The sequence below is a fragment of the Lynx rufus genome, unplaced genomic scaffold (assembly GCF_022079265.1).
Source record: "Lynx rufus isolate CCGP_SWC_20201006 ecotype Redwood Valley unplaced genomic scaffold, mLynRuf1.p SCAF_2, whole genome shotgun sequence".
In the NCBI taxonomy this organism is placed as follows: Eukaryota; Metazoa; Chordata; class Mammalia; order Carnivora; family Felidae; genus Lynx; species Lynx rufus.
Window position 1 is genome coordinate 51042566 of NW_025814834.1, and position 24861 is coordinate 51067426.

The window sequence follows — 24861 nt, forward strand, 5'->3', positions numbered from 1 at the left end:
TTAACTGACTGAGCCACCCAGGCGCCCCTGTTTTCTGCTTTCTTGTCACATAATCTCTTATGAATAGAGGACTATTTCTATCTATATTTGATTTTTTTAACATGATAAGTTCTTGATAAAACATGTAGCACTAATCACGTAAAATTAATCTGTGTTATGTAATCTTATGTTGTGACAGCCTAAGGAAGGGACTTGGAAGGGGTTTTGGTGGTAGATTGGCAGAAATATTTGTTTTAAGGTTTACTTTAAAATCACATAAAGTTTGGTCTTGAGGTTTCCAGTGAAGGATGTTTACTTTTTGGCATGAGTAAAATATTATGTGGTTTTCTAAAACATCTTTGTTCTTTATTTTTGGTGATAAATATTATATTTGTATTTTGTGAAAAAAATGAACTTGGAGATGTCGATTGAAATACTGACCTAGAATTGGTTACATAGAAAATCTTAACTTTGATAATTGGGAACTCACTATAGATATTGATGTGTTTTGGGAAGTTTTATTTTAAAAAATAGAAGATGATTATTTAGAACTTAATTATTAAGTGCTTATGTACCAGGCACTGGAATAAGCACTTTATTTGCATTTTGTCTTTTAAAAATCTGTACAATCTACCCTGTTAAGTAGGTAATATTAGTACCCTTCATTTGTGGATTATAGAACCGAAGTTCAGAGATTAAACAACTTGCCAGGAAGTCATATGGGCTGTGCTCTTTGACTCAGAGACAGATTTCTTAGTTATTATATTTAAGTATTCCCTTTAACACTAGTGCAATTTTATCTGTCACATTATATAGTAATAACTTAAATAAAATATAAAAAAAAAATTCAAAACACCTAAGGGGCACCTGGGTGACTCAGTCGGTTGAGCGTCCGACTTCGGCTCAGGTCATCATCTCGCAATTTGTGAGTTCGAGCCCCGCATCGGGCTCTGTGCTGACAGCTCGGAGCCTGGAGCTCCCTTTGGATTCTGTGTCTCCTTCTCTCTCTGCCCCTCCCCCACTTGTGCTCTGTCTCTATCAAAAATAAATATTTAAAAAAATTTATATAGTCATAACCTTGTTGAATTTAAAGATAAGTAGAATATTCATAGAAAATAAAATTTCAATTGTGAGAACTGGAAGTTTAAGTATATAAATATTTAAATTTGCTTTAGATCTTCTGGAATTTTAAATTACAGTATTTTATGCATTATGAAAGCATGGTAAGTCAAGATAAACAAGATTTTGGAGTGGGTTTTTTTTTTTTTTTTAAATCTGTGGTTCAGATATAGTGTCCTTTTTCTCTAGTGAAGTAGCTCTTTTAGCCAATTAAGCAAAAAAAAAAAAATTTTTTTTTTTCAGTAGGGCTGTAAGTTCAGTTATTTAGATGCAATTTTGCCCTGTACTCACCTTTTCCTTCTTTCTTTTTTCTTTTTTGGTGTGTGTGGCATGGTAGAAGTATTCAAAAGTTTTATTTAATTTAATTGGTAATTTGTTAAATCTTTTGATTCAGTCTTTATGGTAAGCCTTTTTGATATGTATTACTGTAAAATGTGTTAATAACTAAATACAGTAGTATATGTCATTTTCTTAAATGTGCCACTTCAAAGGATGATACTTTTGAGAGTGAAAGATTAATTTTGTGTAATATTGTAGTTGTAGGATGAGGTAGAGTTTCATAGGTACCAACTGCAGACAGTGTTTTTGAAATACAGGTTGTTATTTTATGATATCTTTGTCCTCCATATCCTGAAAATGAAATGTGCTGAGTTAGGGTGGGGAAGAAGAAGATTAATTTTTATAAACTGAGACAGCTGGTTACTTGGAATTTTGCTATACTGTTTTGGTATAGTAGGAAATCCCCCCCCCCTTTTTTTTTAATGTTTATTTATTTTGAGAAAGAGCAGGCAAGCAGGGAGGAGCAGAGAGAGAATCCCAAGCAGGCTTCATGCTGTCAGCACAGAGCCTGATGTGGGACTTGAACCTTAGGAATCACGAGATCATGACTTCAGAAGTACGTCGCTTAACCAACTGAGCCATCCAGGCGCCCAAGTAGGAAATCCTTTTTTAAAAAATCTTCATTTTTGAGAGAGAGAGAGAGTGTGAATGGGGGAGGGAGACAGAGGATCTGAAGCAGGCTCCGTGCTGACAGCAGAGAGCCCAATGCAGGGCTCAAACTTATGAACCGTGAGATCATGACCTGAGCCAAAGTCAGATGCTTAACTGACTGAGCCATCTAGGCACCCCAGTAGGAAATCCTTTTTAACTATTATTAAGTACGGCTTTTTGTTAGATGTATTTATTTACTTAGATGTTAGCTTTTAGTCAGGTCATTGTTTTTTTCTTGTACTTTTTTTTTCTTTGCTTGAGTTTTCCTTACACAGTGTCTCTGTTGGTATTTGAGTAAATCAAGCAGGTTGATTTCAGAAAAAATAAAATAAGGTCTAGTACTTTTGTATAGTACCTATGAACCCTGTATTTTTTATTGGCATTTCTGAGTGCTCGTGGTATGCTAACTATCTGTAAATTGCATGCATGCACACACACATACACACACAGATATTCATGTAATGGGGCTAAAGACTTTATAGGGTAAATTGCATTTATTATCAACCTATGTAACAGATGGAAAAACTGAGGCATAGAGGAGTAAAATCACTTGCTTATGGTTATGCAGCTAGGAAGTGATGGAGCTAGGATTTGAATATCTTGGAAATCATGTTCTTAACTATTAGGTTAAACTGTAAAAGTACAACAAATTTGGTATTTAGACATAGGGCAAATGAAGGAAATATGTGATTAGAAGAGGGAATTGTAGTCATTATTTCTAGTTCCATATACTATGATAAATACGGTTTTGCAATTACTATTCATGAGACTTTTACTTGAGTAATTATAATTATTGTAGCTGTTATTGACAACAATGAGCATTTTTAGAGCATTTTAGAGCACTTATGTGTCAGTCCTTCAGCTAAATATTGTACACAGTTTATCTCTTTTATAATCCTCATAATGAATGTATGAGGTAAGTACTAACTTCCTCATTTAAACATGAAGAAACTGAGACTAGGAGATATTTTGTAATATATTCAAGTCCTATGGATTGTAAGTGGTGAAGATTAAAACCCATTAAGTTTTAGAGTCTGTGTTCTGTCTCCTGCTATTGTATGTTTAGCTATGGCTCATTGAGCAGGGTGGAAAAAGGTAAATCAATTCCAAGGAAAGATTATACAACCATTTATTTGTCCACTGAAATGAAATTCCATTCTTTTAGTTTTTAGAGGGAGAAGGAAGAGTTCCTCTTATATATACATGCTCACCTGAGCACGTATACATGTGAGCATACATATATGTTAGTTTTCAGATACTTGATTAAATTCTTATACAGTAGAATTTGTGCTCATGGGAAATGGGTATAGTAGTCTATCGTATTTTTGTTATTAGATAGTCACTAATATTGTTAGAATGGATAGTTAAATTTTTAAATATTAGAATATGGAGGATAAAACATTTCATTGAAAAACTGAATGTAATAAAAAAATAAACAGTGTAATTTGGAATCACTTTAGGATTCTGCGCCACCTCAGGCAATATTTAGAAAACTTGATTTTCATTGTATCATTGGTGTAAGGAAATGCTAATCTAGGTATTTCTGTTTGGACAGAATTTTAGTATGTGGTTCTTAGTTATTATTATATAGCATAATATTTTTGGGGAGGTGGACTAATTAGCAAATTAGTTTATGTGCAATAAATGATGGTCTACTCTGAAGAAAAGTCAGATATATTTTAGTATTTATGATGTTAAAATAGAATTTGCATAGTTGCCTTGTGTCAATCTCATGAAGGATTATGAAGTTCTAAATTTCTTAAATTAATTTTGCTTTATCTACTTATGTTTGAGAATTAAGAGCATTCTTAATGCATTCCTATTTCCATTTGGAAAATACAGGAATGTTTGCATTGATTTTTATACTTTGACTTGGAAGGGAGTTAGGTGATTTTTGAAAAATAGTTTCAATTTGGGCTGAAGTGCAAAAGTCATCCAATAACAATTTACTTTTATTCTTGGCTACCGTTTCTTTTTAAGGTATGTAAAATTTCACTGACGGTTTTGCTCCTGTTTTTATAGTTGCATGTAGTCTTCATTTTTCCTTCTAGTATTATTTTAAGTTGATTTAGAAACAGCACCAAGAAACTGACATGGTTGTACACTTACACAGTAGTATTTAAATATATATGAATAGTGTAAACTCTATAAAATCTATTGTATACTAAACTCGCTACTTAGAATACCTTTAAAATTGTAGCACCATATAGTTCTAATCTTGTTTTGTTATTCATAGTCTGCGGTGCATAAGTTCTCTACTGAAACGTATGTCATAGTTTGACAATCATTGTTTACACGTAATTTTCTCTCTTTTTATTACAATGCTTCCCCAGCAAGGACAAGTTTGGAAGGTTTGCAAAGCTTTTCACCTTCCCTTTGCCCGCTTGCCCGCTTTCAGATCAGTTTCATGTTTCATAACTTCTCTTTCTGCAATTCACAACATAGCCATAGTAAAGGATGAAAAAAAAACATTAAATTGCAATATATTTCCTCACACATAGTAGAGAGACAAAACTTTTCAAAGGACACATTAAAAAAAATGCAATGAGAAGTTAAATAGCAATGTTATAGTTTAATTCCCTAAGAAATAACATCTCACTAGCAAGCAGTTAGTTAAATGTCGCATAACGAACCACTGAATAGTACTGATTATATTCTGTATTGCTAATAGTTCAGATAAAAAGTTCTTTCTAATGCTTACATTTGTATAATGCTTTACAGTTTACTACAGAGAATGCTATATGGCTGATGTGGTCAAAATGTAAACATTCCCATTTATTCTGTGCTTACGAGATCTAGAACAGATACAGATTCATTGTTTGACGTGCTGCCGGTATGATGGAAAAATACTGTTGTGACTCAGGTGTTCAGAGGAACAGGTTACACACTTGAGTACTATAAAGACAATTTTAGCAGCTTCCAGTTCTTTTGAACTAGGGCTCTTGTATTAAAATGTTTAAAATGAATGAGGAAAACATTTTGGAAAAGACATTTAAACATAAGCTTTTATTTTATAACACTTAGAAAGAAACATTTCCAGTACTCTTCTGAATATTTAATTTTGTAATAATTTATTAGCTTCAGATGAATACAATTCTACCTCAAACCAAGACTTTTTTTTTTCTTTTTCTTTTTTTCTTTAGGTTTGAGCTTTTTTCTTCACTGCTGTTCTGCGCTAACTGCTTTGAAACTTTCCATGCATTTTTTTCAGTAGAAGAACATCTCTGTACTGTCTCCCATTGCATATTTCAGCTGTGACAATCCCTGCACTTTGCCTATTCATTTTATCACCTGCTCACCAAAAACAATAAATATCTCTAATTTCTGATTACAGATTTGCTATTAGTTAGTTGGTTTTAGAACAAGGATGCATTTCACTTTTTTATTACTGTTGTTTTATAGGCATGTGGAGATCCCAAGGCAAAACCATCCTACCTTATTGACAAAAATCTGGAATCTGCTGTGAAATTCATAGTCAGAAAGTTCCCTGCTGTAGAAACTCGCAACAACAATGTAAGTCATAGAAATTTTTGTGCTACTTGATTTTAACCATCAGTAGGGAAAGTAATGGTTAGATTAATACTTGAAATAGTTCTTATTTGTCTAACTCTTTATATTTTGGTATACCAATTATGTACATTGATGAATGACTTTCAGAGACACAGACACTATTCTTATCTTTAAAACTGGGAAAAATGACTGAAATATGTCACCGTTTTATCATACAAAACATAAGATGTTAATTTCTTACACACTTCTTCACTTTCAAGTTGCAACAGAAAGTAAGGTAATAGATATGTTTATGTTCCAGATATTTGCATGACTAGTTGGGGAGTTTTTCCTAATAATCATACACTATTTTGAAATTAGTAAATGTCATAGAGCTTGTATTGTTTTTAGTAATTAGCTATGTTTAGTTATAAAATATATGTTTCTTTAATATTTTTACATTTGAGAAAACTGTTTCTGAAAAATAATATAACGAGGTGATGTTGTAGGATCTTTATTTTTCCATATTTCTTCAGATGGGGTAGTTTTTCTTAGTATATCAAAATATAATCATATTCAGAGTTTACATAATCCTGATATGTTTACATAATCCTTTGGTAGTTCTTTATAATAATTTCTATAAAAACTAATTTTAGAAAATTAGAGCTAATTTTTATTTTACCATGTTCTTTCCATATAAATTTTGTTGACTTGGAATCTTTCTACATGTCTTCTCTTTTTAAATATTTTTCTTTGGTAGTCTTGTGTTATAATCTTTGCTCTCTTTTTCTTTATGAACAAACTTTGTATGGAAATTTCCTCTTACATATGGTCTTCCTACTTTTGAGAAACTGTTTAAAAAACTTTGTCATCTTTTAGTTTCCTTAAATCCTATATTTTTATTGAAGATTCATATTTAACTTACTGATATCACCTTTACTTAAAAATATTTTAATGTAGAGGGAAAATACCAGTCAGAAGTAATAAAGTCTGGTTAAAGTCTCTGTTTCTTGTGAGTACAGGTTAATAGAGGTCTTTCTTTGTTTCATAGAATATGTTTTGTAATTGGTATATTAAGGTATCACAACTAGTTGCTGATTACAAATGGGTGATTCAAAGTACACACTTTTTAAGAACAGTATTATTTGTGTGGAGACTCTTTTTAGTTATTGACATTAATTAGCTGACTTATCTGAGAAATAATATACTCAGAATGAGAGAGGGTTTATGAGAATCGTTTTACATTTAGTTTCATATACACTTCTGTTTCTCCTGGCTTATAAAATCTCTGTGATATGAGCTCTTGAGAGAATCATTTAAGTTTAATTTGTGTGTGTGTGTGTAAATGTCCATGTGAGAATAAGCATAGTTCCTAAATATGAGGTCTTTTCTTAGAAAATTAGCAAGATCTGATTAAATACAGTTTTCATAACAGTAACATATTTTGTTAAAGAGTAAATTAAGAGTCTTTGCTCCTTGATTTGTGGGGTAAACTTTATAATAATGCTGCTGTTTCTTGTTTTTTCTAATATTTGTACTTCCCTTCTCAACTTTTGCAGCACAAAGTTGTTTTTTTTTAAGTAATAGCTTTATTAAGGTACAATTCACATATATACAGTTTACTCATTTAAAGTATACAATTCAGTGAGTTTTTAGTACATCCACAGAGTTGTGTGTCTAGTTCCACAATTTTAGAACATTTTCATCACCCCAAAAAGAAACCCCAGACCCATTAGCATTCACACCTGCTAATCCCCCATCCCTATGCGAACACTAATCTACTTTCTGTATGCCTGTTTTGGAGATTTCATATAAATAGAATCCTATAACATGGTCTTTTGTGACTGGCTTTTCTTTTAGCATAATGTTTTCAAGGTTTATCCAAGTTGTAGCATGTATCAGTACTTCATTTCTTTTTATTGCCAAAAAAATTCCGTTTTGTGGCTATAACATTTTATTTATCCATCCATCAATTGATAGATGATTGGATTGTTTCTACTTTTCTTACTATTATGAATAATGCTGCAATGAACATTTGTGTAAAAGTTTTTGTGTGAACTTATGTATACTTTGAAGTAGAATTACTGGGTCATGTGGTAATTTTTTGTTTAACCTATAAAGTCAGTTGGATATTGTTGGATATTACGCTGCTTGTAGAATTTACTTTGGTTGTTTTGTGCAAAGTCTCAGTTTTGTGATACGGCCTTTACAACTATCTCATGTAATGCTATTGTATTGTTTTTTGCCTACTGAAGTATTATATACTGGGTATTTATGAGGTTTTATGATCTCAGTTTTGATAAATCCTGGTGAGAAGTTCCTAGCCAACTTGGGTTAGGAAATAACAAATGAGTGCCACTTTGTTATTATTTTTTAATTTCATGGAAGTAGTTAATGGAGGTGTCAGGACTGGGAATGGCAGTAGCATCTGGGAATGATGGAAACTTGCAGATTTCTGGGTGCTAAGTAAACTGAAAAAAATATGTTGATACCGTGGTTGGTTTTTTTTTTCCTTCTTATTCCTGGTCTTTGGGTCCCTATATAAATATGTATCACAGAGCATGCTTACTTTATCTCAGAAATCAGGGAGAATTCCTGGTAAGCACTAACTTGTCCCCAGTTTTAGAAAAGGCAGACAAAAATATTGTTTTGGTGAAAAATTAAGCACAAATTTTATTTTGAAGTTTCTGAGAGTAGATTCCTACAAAAAGGCTACCTGTGTGCTGATATATGGTTATCTGGTATTCTAACAAAGGGAGGACACTGCTAACAGATACAGCCAGATTGGTTCCTAACATAGCCTCAGCAATGATGATGTTGGGTTCTGTTGAGTCAGTTTTGCTGTCTTGCTTGGGCCCTTTTGTGACCAGTTAGAAACTTTTGTACTCTTCCAGTTCTGGATTTAAGGAAAGGCTGGGCCAAAGGATGTCTTGTCTTGTCTTGTTTTGTTTTGTTTTGTTTTGTTTTGTTTTGTTTCCCTGAGTCATGATGTTGAACTAAATGGGCCCGTAGGCTTCAAAGTAGGTGATTAAGTAAAATTCAAATGAATAAAAGTTTTGTAACTATAGTAGCACTAAGTGTCTAATATGTGCCAGGCTATTTTAATAGAGTTAATAGATTTTTAAATTTATTTTTAGGTTAAGGAAAGCATTTCTGAGCAGAGAGATTGTCTAATTTATAATATGATAATCTTCTAGTATTTTGAAAGGGTGACTGCAAGTGAATGTAAAATTGGTTTCCCAGAAGTTTCTTCTGAGTATATAGAGGGAAATTTGTTATTTTCCTGGGTAAAGAAAATAGTAGAAATTCCATATTTTAACAGGTAGAAATTGTTTTGTCCAAGAAATTCTAAGGAGCATTTTAAGGAAATGATCATGTTTATGTATGTGAAGACACTTCTTATGAAATGTTTCCTAAAATATTTCAAACTTTATTTACCCCTTTTGTTCTTGTGTTGTATTTCCATCTAAAAGCTAGTTTGTTTTTTAAAACAGTTTAAATATCTGACACAACAATGTCATTATAGGATTTGCCTACTTACCTACATTTTAGTATAAAATTTTGGATTTGATTCCCAAATTAATGACAAAATGATATGTGTATGTTGAATTAAGTCTTAATTCCCTAAGAGTGAAGACCTTGCTAGTGAGGAGAGTGCCACAAGAATAATATAAGGGGTTCTAGACTGAGAAACAGGCCATTATTGAAATAATTTGAAAATTAAGTTTTCAAACTTAGAGGAATATTTTGTGTTATGTGTTAACTTTTTTCTTAAGGAACACAGTATTACAGGATATTATGGAATAAATTAAATATTTTAAGTAGCTTGCAAGGTTACTCAAGTAAAGACAAAATAAAGCAACTCTAATGTTAGTTGTGAGACAGCATTAGAATCTGTTTTTAAATAACTTTTTATCCCTAGTGCTTGGTACATAAGAGACAGTAAATAAATGTTTGAATGAGTGAATAAAATTTATTTTATTCAATCATTATTTAAAATTTATGTCAGAACTCAAACTTACCAATAAATTTTTAACTTCATTATGTTGTTAGCTAAAAATTTACTATCCTTTTTAGTGGAGCTACACAGATACATCTCATTAATGATACTACTGAGAGTAAACTGGAATAAGATGAGTCCCAGCTTCTTAAAAACATAAATGTGTTTTGGGAGTGGGCTGGTGGACTTGAGGACAGATGTAGGGAAACCCTGACACATGCAGTGTGATTTAGTTAGTAGAAGGAAGAGGTGAGGAAATTTACTTGTTTCTAGCTTGTCTTGTCTTGGCTTCCATTATGATGTGGTAGTATACTGGTTACGAGGATGGACTTTAGAGTCAGTGAAACAGAATTTGAGTTCTGGTCTTTCCACTTATTAGCTGAATGATTTGGGGTAAGGTATTTCACATCTTAAAGCCTCTTTGTTATTCTCTCTAAAATGATGATAATACCAATCTCAAGAAGCAGTTTAATATCTCCTACAGTACTTCACAGATTTGTGTGACAAATTGCTTTTGAAAAATGGAAGCTGTTATTTATATTACCCCTCTGACTTTTTGGTCTGCTTCACTGCCTTTTCTTCTAGCTGCCCTTTAAATGTGGGTAATTCTAAATGACTCCTTCCCACCCCACCCCCAGCAGTATATATGTATGAAAACTTTCTCTTCCATTGCTTCAACTAAGTAATCTACTCTCTTCTGTTTTCTGGGTTCTGAAATTCTAGGTCTGATTCCAGCTACCCTTTGGACAGCTGCACAAGTTAAATAATAGCAAACTTTGTATCCAGTATTGAACACATGATTATTCCCCATTTTGTTTCTCTTCTATGTTTTCTGCCTGGAGCCATCATCTTCCACTTGGTTATCTAAACTAGAATTTTTAGATTCCCCTTTGGCTTTTATAAAATGTCAAGTTGGTGATTTAGAGCTCGTCATTTTTAATACTTGTCAGTTTCAATAATGTCTTGAATTTATCCCCTTCAGGTCTGAGTCTCCTGCTGGGACAAATGCTGTGATAATCCAAACACTGCTTTTCTTGCTGTTCCAGTCTCTCCTCCTATTGCCACTCCCCATTCCCCACACTAGAGAGGCCAAACAGAACACTAATCTATTTCTTTGTGGTAACTCCCATCTCTGTTTTCCTGCCCTAAGCACTCATCATTGAATTCTGTTGACTAGGATGTAGTAGGCCAGCAAGAAATACTTTGGTTTTAAAAGGAATTATTATATAATAAGATAATATAACAAGATTTGGAGGATATATTTTGTCATTAGTCAATATGTCTCTCTGTATATCTGTATAAATACCCTAATGTAAACTTAAATATTTGGTTTTGACCAAGTAAACTGTGCCAAAATTGAAAGAATTTTAATACAATGAGAACTAACTAAAGTGTCTATTCTTTTAAAAAGGTATCATCAATATTCATTTAATATCTCTTCTACATGTAATAGTCTTTAATTCTAACTTGAGTAAACAGAATAAATAGAAGAATGAACCCCTCATTAAAGATACAAGTAAGCCATGCTTTGATATATTTGAAAAGTATTTGAAATAGGTTAAGTGCTGGCAGGGAATTGCATTAGCACTAATGACCTACCTAAACTGGTTTAAATTTCCTTTTAGTTTATACCTAAATAACATAAATTCATGGTAATGAGCCAAATAGTTCAGAAGAATTTAAGATGAAAAGTGGGTGTATCTCCTACCCACTATTTCCCACCCTAGTCATATTTCTCAGAAGGAACGTCTTCTAAGGAATATGCTTGTTCTTTTATAAATTCATTTGCCAGTGTTAGTGCCTATTATAAATTCTCTTCTACAGAAGATGATAATTGAGCTCATTCGATTTCTTGCTCCTTACTTACTCTCCCTTCTTCTTGATATTTGATAGTTTTGTTGTTAATATTTTTGGATCATTGGTTACTTCCTGTTTGAACTTCACATAGTACAGTTCTCTGTTTTTATGCCCTCACCCTTGGTCATTTATACTTTAATGCTGTCAAAATTGTTAGTGCTTTCTTTTGTTTATGAAACCATAAAATGTTCTGAGACTGATTTCTGTGCTGATTCCAAAAATTAACTAGTAAAGACCTGAGTGCTTAGTTTGTATTCTTCATTCCATTGTCACATTGGACTTAAAATAATTTATTTATGTTTATATCTATAATATATTTAGCATTAAAGTAAAATGGATTCTTTCATCCAGAATTATTTTGTAGTTAAATTTGTTTCATAGGTATATCATGATTTCTGGACTTACAGTTATGTGCCTTGATAGAATTCTTTTTTTTTTAAATTTTTTTTTTTTTCAACGTTTATTTATTTTTGGGACAGAGAGAGACAGAGCATGAACGGGGGAGGGGCAGAGAGAGAGGGAGACACAGAATCGGAAACAGGCTCCAGGCTCTGAGCCATCAGCCCAGAGCCCGACGCGGGGCTCGAACTCACGGACTGCGAGATCGTGACCTGGCTGAAGTCGGACGCTTAACCGACTGCGCCACCCAGGCGCCCCTTTTTTTTTTTTTTAATTTTTTTTTTTTTTTTTTGTGCCTTGATAGAATTCTTAAAATTTATCCATCCTAATAATCGTATCACCTATGTAAGCTTTCCTTTTTGTATGGAGCCCACTCTTCTATAACCTGCTGTCTTCTAACTCCTCTGTGGACAGTTTGCTTATGTCTGCTGCAAAGCTTTCATCTTGGGACATCTTCTCTTTGTTGTCCCAAGTATAATGGTTTTTACCTGGGCTTTTATATGAAGTTTTCACAGAATTTGGGAATCCCCTGATACTGTGTACAGAATTTGAATGTGAGTGTATTTTTTGGCTTTCATTGTATTCTCAGGGTTGATTCCTATGATCCCAAAACACATGTGCTTTGAAATCACTTTATTTTGTGAATTTTGTGTACTGTATATTCTAATTATACTAAACTCTAATCATAACCTCTTCAGCTCATTGATGCTCTCTGTTTTCCTGCAAATGAGACTGCTAATGAGCATTATACTGGGGTTTTCCCCATGGAGATGCATTCCTGGCATTTGCAATCATCTTTCTATTTTCCTCAAATTTCTTAGTTATATCTTGCCCTTAGTGATAGTTTTTTAGCTATCTTCCAAACTGTCCCTTTGGCTGCAATGTTGGTTATGATGCCCTTCCTAGTAACAAAGGATATTACCAATATGTAATCACTTGTTGATCTTTAATTTTTATTTTCTTGGTTATTTGTTTGAAGGGAGCTTTAGCTACTTTTAGCCTGGTACCCTTTGAGCACCGTTAGTATGGTTTCTTTCTGTTTATCATGGCTGCCTTGGTCTTACCTTTTGTCAGATCAAAACATTTTTGCTAAAATGCAGAGTAAAAGGTGACAAAAGATATAGTGGAGTAAATAAGAGATGTTGCAAAAACACTTACTCTTCTTTATTCTTCTTCCTAGCAGTCATCTTGGGCTAAAAATGTTTTAAATATGTATACTAATGGTCTTTAGCCAAAAATAAATAGGATAGTATACGATGTTAGTCCTCTGTGTAGTGTTAGATAGAATGCAGAACATAGGAAAATATATTTAAGTGCTTTTTAAAATATGTTTATTATTTTAAACAACATTTTTTTAATGTTTGTTTATTTTTGAGACAGAGAATGAGACAGAGTGTGAGTGGGGGAGGGCCAGAGAAAGGGAGACACAGAATCGGAAGCAGGCTCCAGGCTCTGAGCTTTCAGCACAGAGCCTGACGTGGGGCTCAAACCATGAACCATGAGAATATGACCTGAGCCGAAATCGGATGCCCAACCGACTGAGCCACCCAGGCGCCCCAATGTTTATTTTTGAGAGAGAGAGAAAGAGAGAGAGACACCGACTGAGTGCGAGCAGGGAAGGGGCAGACAGAGAGGGAGACACAGAATCTGAAGCAGGCTGCAGGCTCTGAGCTGTCAGCACAGAGCCCAACGTGGGGCTCGAACTCATGGACCGTGGGATCATGACCTGAGCCAAAGTCAGACACTTAACTGACTGAGCCACCCAGACGCCCCTAAGTGCTTATTTTTTAAGGAGTATTTTATTTTGGGAGAGTATGTGTATACTTTCATGGCACAAATTGGCCACGCTTTCCTTAGCCTTGAGGTCTTTGTTTATGCTGTTTTCACTATATGGAAAAATACTTGCCTCCCATATTCTTTCATTAGGCTAACTTCTACTTGTCTTTTGGGTTTATCCTCAGATGTCACCATTTCAGAGAAACTTTCTTTAACCCTTTCAAGTTAGGTTAAGTGCTGCATGTATAGTTCCCTCCATTTATCATTCATTCACTTATTTAAAACATTTGTTGAGAGCTATCTGCATAGTCCTGTTATGGGAGAGGGGATCCAGCAGTGAATAACTAAATCAAATTACAGTTCTTGTAGAGCTTATGTTCTATTGGATAAAGATAGACAAAAAAAGAATATGAATGTAATATCAGGTAGAGATGAGTTTTAAAAAGAACAAAACAGAGTGATAGTGGGGAGATACTTACTTAAGGTGACCAGGGAATGCCATACTGAGGAGAAGGATATTTGCAGTCATTGAGATTAGAGCTAATAGTGGCTTGGGCCAGAATGGTAGAGGTGAGAAATGTTCAGATTCTGAATTACTTTGAAGACAGCCATGAAATGTTCAGATTCTGAAAATGTATTTTGAAGATAGACTCTTCAGTAATTTGCTGATCCATTGGTATGGGGTACATGAGACTATGAGAGATGACCCCAAGATTTTGGCTTGAACAGATCTCAAGATTTACTTGGGTAAGGACCCAAGATGAACAGGTTTGGGGTGGGCACGGGCATACAAGGGGATAGTACTCAACAACTCAATATTAGATATGTTCAATATGTCTAAATATTAGAAATCTGAGTGGAGATTTTGAGTAGCCAAGTATACGTATTAAGTCTAGAGCACAGGCTAACATGAAACAGAAGTTGAAATGGAATTATTGAGTGTTTTAAGAGAGAGGGGGAATGGCATAATCATTGAGAATGAGAGAATGAATTGACAGTAAAAATTGGCAGTGAAAATGGTGTCGTGTTGCTACTCAGTTATGGTTTATGGTCATGAATTCAGGTTGAGATCAAGTCAGCATATGTATATGCTTTCTCTTATTGTGGGTTTTATCAGGCAGTCATGGTGGAGAAAGAGATAAGGGAGTAATCCAGTGATGGGCCACTCAGTCTTAAAATGGTTAAAAAAGGTATTATGGCATAAGAAGGCAAGTGACAGGAAAAAAATGGTAGGGTAAATGGATCAGAGGTGCTTCTGAGTTCCAACAATTGATGAGGATGTAAGGTATTAGGAGGGTATTACAGGTCTTAAGTGGGAGTTATTCATAGATGCCAGTTAACCTTGTTTCCAAATCTCCCAAGAACAACATATAAACAAAAAGGTCAGGAAGAAGCCAAGAGAGTTTAAGCATAAACTTTATTCCTCTTTACAGGCCTGCAAATTGAGGAAATTTAACATGAGCCACCACACTGTCAATATGTAAGAAAAATAATCCCTGGGAGCCCTCTTTATTTTAGGGTATCCTTTAACTTTCCCCATCTTCCTCACCATCCTCACTACCTTTAGAAGCTCTGACCATTCTTGTGGTCTTTCTCAAACTGGGAAGGGGGAGGAATGTGTGTGTGTGCTTTAAACTTCTTTCATGTTATTACTAGTTGGTGAGGATCTTTGTCTTGTATTATAAGCATTATAGTGTTTCACCATTTTTGAACCTTGCACCTAGAAGTTAATTGTGGTGTAACCAGCTTTTAAAACTGGATATTTACCTTAAAAAAAAAAAGGTGAGAGTTACCTGCATACTGACATGTACATCCTTCAGTAGTCTATATATACTCTTTTAGAGGCAAGGTCATCATTTTATTCACAGTTTTATCCCCAGCTCCTCTCATGATGCCTGATAATATAATAGGTTGGGATGTTTGTTGACTAAATGAATAATATATTTATGAATAAGTAAGTAAAATGTGGTATATCCATTTAATGGGATACTATTCAACAATTAAAAGGAACACACTACTGATAGATGTTGTAGTGTTGATGAACTCCAAAACATTGGGCTAAGTGAAAGAAGTCAGATGCAAAAAGCTACATATTGTGTGGTTCTATTTTATAGGAAGTGTCTAGAAAAAGCAAATTTGTTGAGACAGAAAGTAGATCAGTAGTTGCTTGGTTCTGGGGGTAATGGGGTAAGAGTGAAGTTAACTGTAAATAGTATATCTTGGGATAATGGAAATGTTCTAAAACGATAGAGTTGGTGGTTGCACAACTCTAAATTTATGCAAATTATTTAATTGCTCATTTATCATGGATGAGTTTTATGTTATGTAAGCTACCTTTTTTAAGTGATTTATATTTTTATTTTTTAAATGTTTATTTTTGAGAGAGAGAGAGCATGCCACCCAGGCACCCCATAAACTGTATCTTAATAAAGCTATGGAAAACAATTTTCAACAGCCAGAAGGGGTATTTTATTTTTTATTTTTTATTTTTTTTAAGTTTATTTATTTATTTTGAGAGCACGCTTGCGTGAGCTTGAGTGAGAAAGGGGTAGAGAGACGGGGAGAGAAAGAATCCCAAGCAGGCTCTGTGTTGTCAACATGGATCCCCATGTGTGGCTTGAAATCACTAACCACAAGATCATGGCCTTAGCCAAAGTCAGATGCTGAGCCACCCAGGTGGTCCTGGAAGTATTTCAGAAAAAATGAAATGTATTCAGAAACTGTGAGATCATGACCTTAGCTGAAGTTGGGTGATTAACTGACTGAGCCACCCAGGCATCCAGAGAAATAAAAACTTTAAAAAGTAAAAAAAGTATAACCATCAAGGACAGTTTAATGTTGACTTACTACCTTGATATGTCAGTAGCACCTGAGGCCATCTTGACATAAATAGTTCGGCATAATTATTGATTATAATGTTGACATCTAATCTGTAAGAAAAGCTTGATTTTTTTTCAGTGCCCAGGTTATGAAAGCAAGGTAATCACATATTAGAAAAATAAAAATTATTAAAAATGAATGTGAGGAACTAGCTTCATTTATATTGGAAAATGGTGCCATTATACAAAAATTACATTATCATTAACACAGTATACTACCTTTTATATAAATATGTTACACCAACCTCTCTTTACTCTAGGACCTATAATTAGTGATTTTTCTAGTACTAATGATAAAATTACAGTAGTTCACGAGTTTGTATTAATTTGACCATCCTGTAACCAGAAATCTTAAACTTTCAGGATCTTTTCAGGTGCAACTTAGGTGCACAGGTGGTGAAATAGAGATTGTTTTAATTTGTGTTACTTATTAGTCTTTGTTTCAGTTACTTAGTACTGTATAACAGATGACCCCAAATATTAGCTTAAAACAACAACTTATTTCTTATTCTGTGGGTTCACTGGGCAGTTCTTGTGTTTGTCTCACCAGCCTTATGTCACAACTACATGTAGCTGGTGGGTTGGCTGGGGGGTGGGCCTAACTGAGATAGCAAGATACTGAGACTTTTCTTTCCTCATGATATATCTGAGGCCTCTTCACACATGGCACTCAAGGGCAGTGTTCCAAAAAGAGCAAAATCAGAAGCTGCAAGGCCTCACATTAAGAGTGTCGTTGTTTCTGCTTTCTGTTGGTCAAAGCAAGTCACAAGGCCAGCTGAGATTGTAAGGGTGGGAAAAGAGAATGCTATTGATGGGAGGAGCAATAAAGTCCTATTACAAAAGTGGTATGCATAAACCTTTAATTTCTTTGCCTTTCTGTTCTTTAAAATATACAACTCTGTTCTTTGGAATTAATTTAAACAATGACTAGCAATACAAAATTGAAAAAATTTAATATATAAAATGAGGCGGTTGAATTAGAGGAGTTCTTGGAAGCTATAGTCTGATGAGGCTACAAATAAATACAAGTATTTTCTGAAAAGAAAATAGTTATAGCTTGGCTTGTTCCTATACTACTTTTGTATCATTGTATGGACACTTGAATGTTGAAGTATATCGAAGAGGTGTTTTAAACTTTGATGTCTCATTGACTTCATTTGGCATTTTGCCTTCTTTATGGTCTGTTTCTGTATCTGGAAAGTGAGGATAAAAATATACCTGGATTGGGAAGATAAAAGTTCTGGGGGGGGGGGGCGCCTTGGTGGCTCAGTTGGTTAAGCATTGGACTTGACCTCAGCTCAGGTCTTGATCTCAGGGTGGTGAGTTCAGGCCCCACACTGGGCTCTGCTGAGCGTGAAGCCTGCTTAAAAAAATAAGATGTTCTGGACACAGATGGGAGTGATAGTTGTACAACAATGTTTGTATATTTTTAAGTGTGAACTACACATTTCAAAATGGCTGAAATTGTTAAAGTAGATTCTGTGTTATGTATATTTTATTGCTGTAAAAAACATGTACCTTGAAGGGTATTTATGAGGATTAGATTCAGTAACAAATTTTAAATACTCAGTCATGCTTAATTACTAGGCAGGTGTTAAAGATACTTCCCTGAAATTTATTTACTACCCTTTGCTCAGAAAAATGCATTTATGAAATACTGACTACCAGTAGAATCATTTTGTATATGATAGAAGGAGAATCCTACGAAATGTTATGAACCTTTTTTTTTTAAATGAGTACTCTTGGGGCACCTGGCCGGCTCAGTTGGTGGAACCCGCAACTCTTGATCTTGGCATTGTAGGTTTGAGTCCCATGCTGGGTGTAGAGGTTACTTAAAAATAAAATCTTTAAAAAAGTAAAATGAGTACTCTTTGTGCTGATTTGGATTTTCAGGTAATCTTAGATTCGCTTATATTGGATCTAATATGCCATTCTTTTTAGACGCTTCTTGTTTCCTTGTTTTATGCTTTTCTATCCTGGAAGGACATAATAAAATATTTTGCCCAACTTTGGGGATTTATTCCAGGGATTAAATCACCAGTCTGTGTTAGGATACATAAACTCATTTGAGACATGAGTTGATACCTGATATTGCATTCATTTATAATCAGCAATGCAATTTAAAAATTGACTATGATTTTTACATTGAGAATCTTGATGATTGGAAATTAATTGATAGATTAATTGTACATGCTACTATGTGCTGGTATTCTTTCAACGTTTATTTATTTTTGGGACAGAGAGAGACAGACGGGGGAGGGGCAGAGAGAGAGGGAGACACAGAATCGGATACAGGCTCCAGGCTCTGAGCCATCAGCCCAGAGCCTGACGAGGGGCTCGAACTCACGGACCGCGAGATCGTGACCTGGCTGAAGTCGGACGCTTAACCGACTGCGCCACCCAGGCGCCCCTGTGCTGGTATTCTTGATGTTGGAGATATAGCAGAGAGTGTTACAAACCTTCTTGCTCCGTGGATTTAAATTCAAGTTGGGTTTTTAGATAACAAACAGTTAATGGAAATAAACACATACTTTGATTTGGTGATAAGTGGTAGGAAGAAATAAAAAGCAGGATAAGCAGTTAAAGAGCAAGGAGGAAAGGAGACTATTTTATTTTATTTTTATGCTTATTTAAAAAAAATTTTTAAGCTTATTTAGAGAGAGAAAGAACACGAGTGGGGTAGGGACAGAGAGAGAGACAGAGACAGAGAGAGAATTCCAAGCAGGCTCCACGCTGTCAGTGCAGAGCCCAATGTGGGACTCCACTCACGAACTGCGAGATCATGACCTGAGTCAAGATCAAGAGTCAGATGCTTAACCAACTGAGCCACTCATTAGCCCCAAAAGGAGACTTTTTTTTTTTTTTTTTTTTAACCAAAAGGTCTCACATGTTTATTACTGAACCAACCTACAGGTGCAGAAGCATCGTAACAGAAAAGTCAATTTCCTGATAAGACAGATCTACTGGTCAGGCAGTAGGGAGGGATGGAATAGAAACACCTGACTTTCAGGCAGCATAAACGTGTGCCATCTCATGTTCGATCCCTTACAGACCCAGCTTCATTCTTCTCCAATTCTGCCTCTTGGAGTTGTATCTGATTTTATTACCAGTTTTCATCCGAACCCACGGGGCAATGGGACGATTCTGCTTTTGTTTCTTGGCAAGGAATCGCTTGATCCTGAAAGTCTTGTGAGAAGACATGGCGAGAAGTGGCCAGCGGCACACACAAGGATGGCGTAGAAGAGGGAAAAAAAGCAAAAGGAGACTATTTAGATAAGAGTGCTTAACAGTGGCTTCTCTGAAGAGAAGTGAGGGAGTGAGCTATGCAAACAAGTGGCAAAAACATCCCAGACTTGAGAAAGGAAGTGCAGAGGCTCTGAGGTGGGACCAACCTTGATGAATTTGATGAACAGAGGAGAAAGACCTGTATGACAGCTACTGAGTGAGGCTAAAGAAGTCAAAGATGAAGTTTGGAGAGCAGTTTGGAGCCTAGTGTAGTGGTCTAGATGAGAGTTAATGACAAAGGGTGGTAGCTGACAGTTCCTTTCATAAGAGGTTTACCCAAATACCTTCTCAGGACTCATATTTTTAAAAGTGTGGTTTAGAATATCATATTAAGAAACTGAACAAAGCTTTTTCTGAGACCAAACTTCTATACTTGGTTGTTACTGTTTTGTTTTTGAATTTTCATTTTTATTTTTTAAATTTGATTTAAATCCAAGTTAACATATAGTGTAAGAATGATTTCAGGAGTAGAATTCAGTGATTCATCACTTACATATAACACCCAGTGCTCATCCCAACAAGTGCCCTCCTTAATGCCCATCATGCATTTAGCCCATCCCCCACCCAGCACCCCTCCAGCAACCCTGTTCTGTTAAGAGTCTATTATGGTTTGCCTTTCTCTCTCTTTTTATCTTATTTTTCCTTTCCTTCCCCTATGTTCATCTGTTTTATTTCTTAAATTCTACATTTGAGTGAAATATATTTGTCTTTCTCGGACTGACTTATTTCACTTAGCATAATACGCTCTAGTTCCATTCACGCTGTTGCAAATGGCAAGATTTCATTCTTTTTGATCACTAATATTCCATTTGTGTGTGTGTGTGTGTGTGTGCGCGCGCGTGTGCGTGTGTGTGTGTTTATGTGTACACATCTTCTTTATCCATTCATCAGTTGATGGATATTTGGGCTCTTTTCATACTTTGGCTTTTGTTGATAGTGCTGCTATAAACATTGGGATGCATGTGCCCCTATGAATCAGCATTTTTGTATCCTTTGGTAAATACCTAATAGAGCAATTGCTGGGTTGTACAGTAATTGTTTTTAAATTTTTGAGGAACATCCATACTGTTTCCAGAGTGGCTGTCCCAGTTTGCATTTCAACCAGCAATGCAAAAGGGTCCCCTTTCTCCTCATCCTTGTGAATATCTGTTGTTTCCTGTTTTGTCAGTTTTAGCCATTCTGACAGATGTGAGGTGGTATCTCATTGTAGTTTTGATTTGTATTTCCCTGATGATGAGTGATGTTGGGCATCTTTTCACATGTCTGTTAGCCATCTGAATGTATTCTTTGGAAAAGTGCCTGTTCATGTCTTTTGCTCATGTCTTCACTGGATTATTTGTTTTTTGGGTGTTGAGTTTGATAAGTTCTTTATAGATTTTGGATACTAACCCTTTATCTGACATTTTCTCCCATTCCATTCGTTGCCTTTTAGTTTTGTTGATTGTTTCTTTTGCTGTGCAGCAGCTTTTTATCTTGAGGTCCCAATAGTTCATGTTTGCTTTTGTTTCCCTTGCCTCTGGAGATAGGTTGAGTAAGAAGTTGCTGCAGCTGAGGTCAAAGAGGTTGCTGCCTGTTTTCTCCTCTAGGATTTTCATGGTTTCCTGTCTTACATTTAGGTCTTTCATCCATTTTGAGTATACATTTCTGTATGGTATAAGGAAGTTGTCCAGGTTCATTCTTTTGCATTGTTTTCCCACCACCATTTGCTGAAGAGACTTGTCTTTTTTCCATTGGATATTCTTTCCTGCTTTGTCAAAGATTAGTTAACTATATAGTTGTGTGTCCATTTCTTGGTTCTCTATTCTGTTCCATTGATCTATGTTTCTGTTTTTGTGCCAGTACCATACTGTCTTGATGATTGCACCTTTGTAATACAGCTTGAAGTCCGGACTTGTGATGCCTCCAGCTTTGGTTTTCTTTTTCAGGATTGCTTTGGCTATTTGGGTTCCACACTGTACTTGGTTTTTAAAAGGAACAAAATACTAGCATAATTTAGATCAAGAAAAATAGTTTATTATGCATAAGCAGTTTTGACAATGAAAGAACATAATACTTGAAATAGGTGAATAAAGAACTATAGCCACATTTCTTTGAAAATCAGTGAGTTGCCATCTTAGGCATTGGTTCTTTATTGTAATTTGCCAGTAATTTTTGTTTGAAAGAGTAAAAACTAGTAAATACTACATTTCAGTGAATTTTTTAGATACTTACTTTGTGTGTAAAATGCTTCTTTATTTGACAAAGATTGATAACCAACATTTTTCAGTGCAAAGATACGATGTTTTTACGATCTGTGTTGCTAATGTTTTTCCTGTTTGTTTTTGGTTTTTACATATTTTTTACTTTGAATTTTAAGAATAAGGATCCATGGTTTGAAATTTAGTGAAAGCATTGTACAAATATTTTGCTAATGTATATAGTTAATCTAAGTATCCAAAATAATGCTTTTAAAGTATTAATGAATAGAATCAGTTCTCAGAATTACACTTTTCTAATTCTGTTCTGTTACATCAAACAATTTATTATTGATCTGTTGTTTAGCTGTTTTCTGCTTTTTGTTTACTATAAAACAATGAGATGATGAACCTAAAATTAAATACATTTAGTAGTATCTACTCTCTTTCACTTTAAGAACTAAAAGGTACCATTCTTTTTTTGTGGTTGAAGTCTTAAAGTTGTAGACACTTTTGTTCTTTGTTGTTATAATTGATCTCTTTCATACATAACTTTATGGAATTTATTGTCATTAAATAGGAAATATAATTGGGACGACTGAGTGAGATACTTGTAGAGTATTTGGAACAATGCCTGGCAAGGAGTGTGTGCTCATATAATACCAGCTCTTACTAGAAGTACTATGAGTAGTACTACATTATTTAAAATAGCTTTTCTTTTGTTTTGAAGAAATGGTTTGTTTAGCCTCCTTTGCCATTTATCTAATATTGAATGAATAGCTTCTGGGTGCCAGGAACTGTCAGATGTTCTCATGTACATTATTTTGGCTAATGATGAGAGTATTAGGCTCTAATGGTTAAGTCAGTTAGTCTTGGTTGTTCAATAAGAGGTAGGCTTTCTAGCAAAATTTGTCATCTATCATTGACATAAAAACCTTTTAAATTTGTCATAATCTCTCCTCTGATAGATGTTTATGTTGGATACTTTTTTATGTTCAGAGCAATGTGATATAGGCTGTGGAGACTGAAAAAAATGAGTTTGGTACACTGTCTTATAGTGCTGGAGAAAGCTGTGATACAGGGTAGAAAATGATACTGTTAGAAATTATACACATTTAGAAGAGAGCTAATACTTGCATTCAAGGAAGAAGTTTAATCAGGCATGGTTTTTGAAAATAGGTTAACATTTAAACTGAATAGTTTGGGGATAGTAGGATTTGGACATCTCAGTAGAGGAAACAAATATGAGATGTGTATAGAAAATAGGGAATAGTTTGATTTAGGTACTGTGTATGAATGAATGTAGGGGAAATTTTAGATTGGGAAGGTAAATTTTATTTAGAACCAAGTTGTGTAAGGCCTTGAAAACTTGACTGTTTTGAATTCAGACATTTGTTAGTGGAGTGAATGTTTTTAGTCACTTTGAGGCTAGTTACCTATGGTTTGGGGGAAATAAAGTTGAATGAGAAATTTAGACCATAATGAGATTTTATTACTAAAAAGGGAGGTGGTGACCATACAGAATGGTAGAAAGGACAGTTCTTTTACATTCTGTGGGCATTAGGTTCTTAATATGTAAAATAAAATGTGTGTAAAAGATCATTAAGGCCATAATGAGATGGTGACTCTGTCTTTTTTTTTTTTTTTTTTGGTCCAAACTAGGATGCTGAAATTGAAAGGAGGTACTATTAATAATTAAGCCCAGTAGCAACTGAGTTATACTGTTGCTTCTTATGAGTGTACTTTACCTATTACATTTCAAAACTCAAATTTAAAGTACTGAAAAGCAAAAAAAAAAAAGACTAAGTCATCAATCATAAAGGTTTATTGTTGAACTTAAAGGTAAAGGTAATATAATCTGAGGAAATAGAATCTTTTAAAATTTATTAATTTAGTTTTAGTTGAAGTATAGTTGACACAGTGTTACATTAGTTTCAGGTGTGTAACAGTAATTCCACAAGTTTATATGTTAATACTACGTTCACCACAAGTGTAGCTACCACCTGTCACCATACAATGCTGTTGTAACACCACTGACAATATTCCCTATGCTATACTTTTTATTCCCCTAACTTACTCATTCCATAACTGGAAGCCTGTGTCTCCCACTCCCCTTCACCCATTTTGTCCACTTGACACCCCCAGAAAATAGTCATTTTTGTATAAGTATCTGCTTGATGAGTGGTAATGATTAAAAATGTGCATATAAACATGGAAGTGTTTTGAAACAGATACATTGTTGAAAATAAAGTCAGTTACTCATAGATAAAGCTAAAACCAGTTACACATCACTGTAAGTATACACTTTAATATGTCTGGCATTATGAGGAAGTAATGAGGTACTTCATTTACACATTTTCTAGACATAATTCTTTAAATGTCTTCAGGGACTGCAGTCTTTAGGGTAGTTTACCCTATATTAGATGGGTCTACTAGACTGCTATACTTGCTATTTTAAACTGTCTTGTCAGAATTTTTTTTGAATTTTCCCTTGATGTTGCACTCTCTGCTGTAAATTTTCTGGCTTATCATAATGGTTCAGTACAATTATGTAGAGAGGCACCTCTTCCCCCAACTCTCCTGTATAAGTAAGAACCGTATGAGGGCCTCAAAATTATGTGGACTATGACAGCAATTTTGTTACTTCAAACCACTTTTCCGTATTCTAGTTTTCTCACATTCTAGACAAGTGATTCTCAGACATTTAGTGTGCATTCAGATCACCTGGGTATTTTGTTAAAAGGCAAATTCTCATTCAGTAGATCTTCCTTGGGCCTGAGATTCTGCTTTTCTAATCAGCTCCTAAATGATGTGGAGTTGCTCTTCTGTGGACTACACTGAGAATATCAAGGTTCTAGAAGGTTTATTGGAATTCTGTCAGTCTTATGATACAGGATGTTAAATGTGGCTGGAT

The 24861-nt window shown here is 34.6% G+C and overlaps 2 protein-coding genes across 3 annotated transcripts in view; one reads left to right on the plus strand and one right to left on the minus strand.

Moving 5' to 3' along the window:
- The window catches only part of NCKAP1 (NCK associated protein 1), a 110063-nt gene that overhangs the window by 13389 nt on the left and 71813 nt on the right, over positions 1 to 24861 (plus strand). For both annotated transcript variants that reach the window (XM_047084286.1, XM_047084287.1), the window contains exon 2: positions 5491 to 5601. In XM_047084286.1, the coding sequence (XP_046940242.1) occupies positions 5491 to 5601 (111 nt within the window). The remainder of the gene's footprint in view (positions 1 to 5490; positions 5602 to 24861) is intronic.
- Positions 19534 to 19689, minus strand: LOC124515417 (60S ribosomal protein L39-like). The gene has a single exon (XM_047084288.1). The coding sequence runs from the start codon at positions 19687 to 19689 to the stop codon at positions 19534 to 19536; it is 156 nt and encodes a 51-aa protein (XP_046940244.1).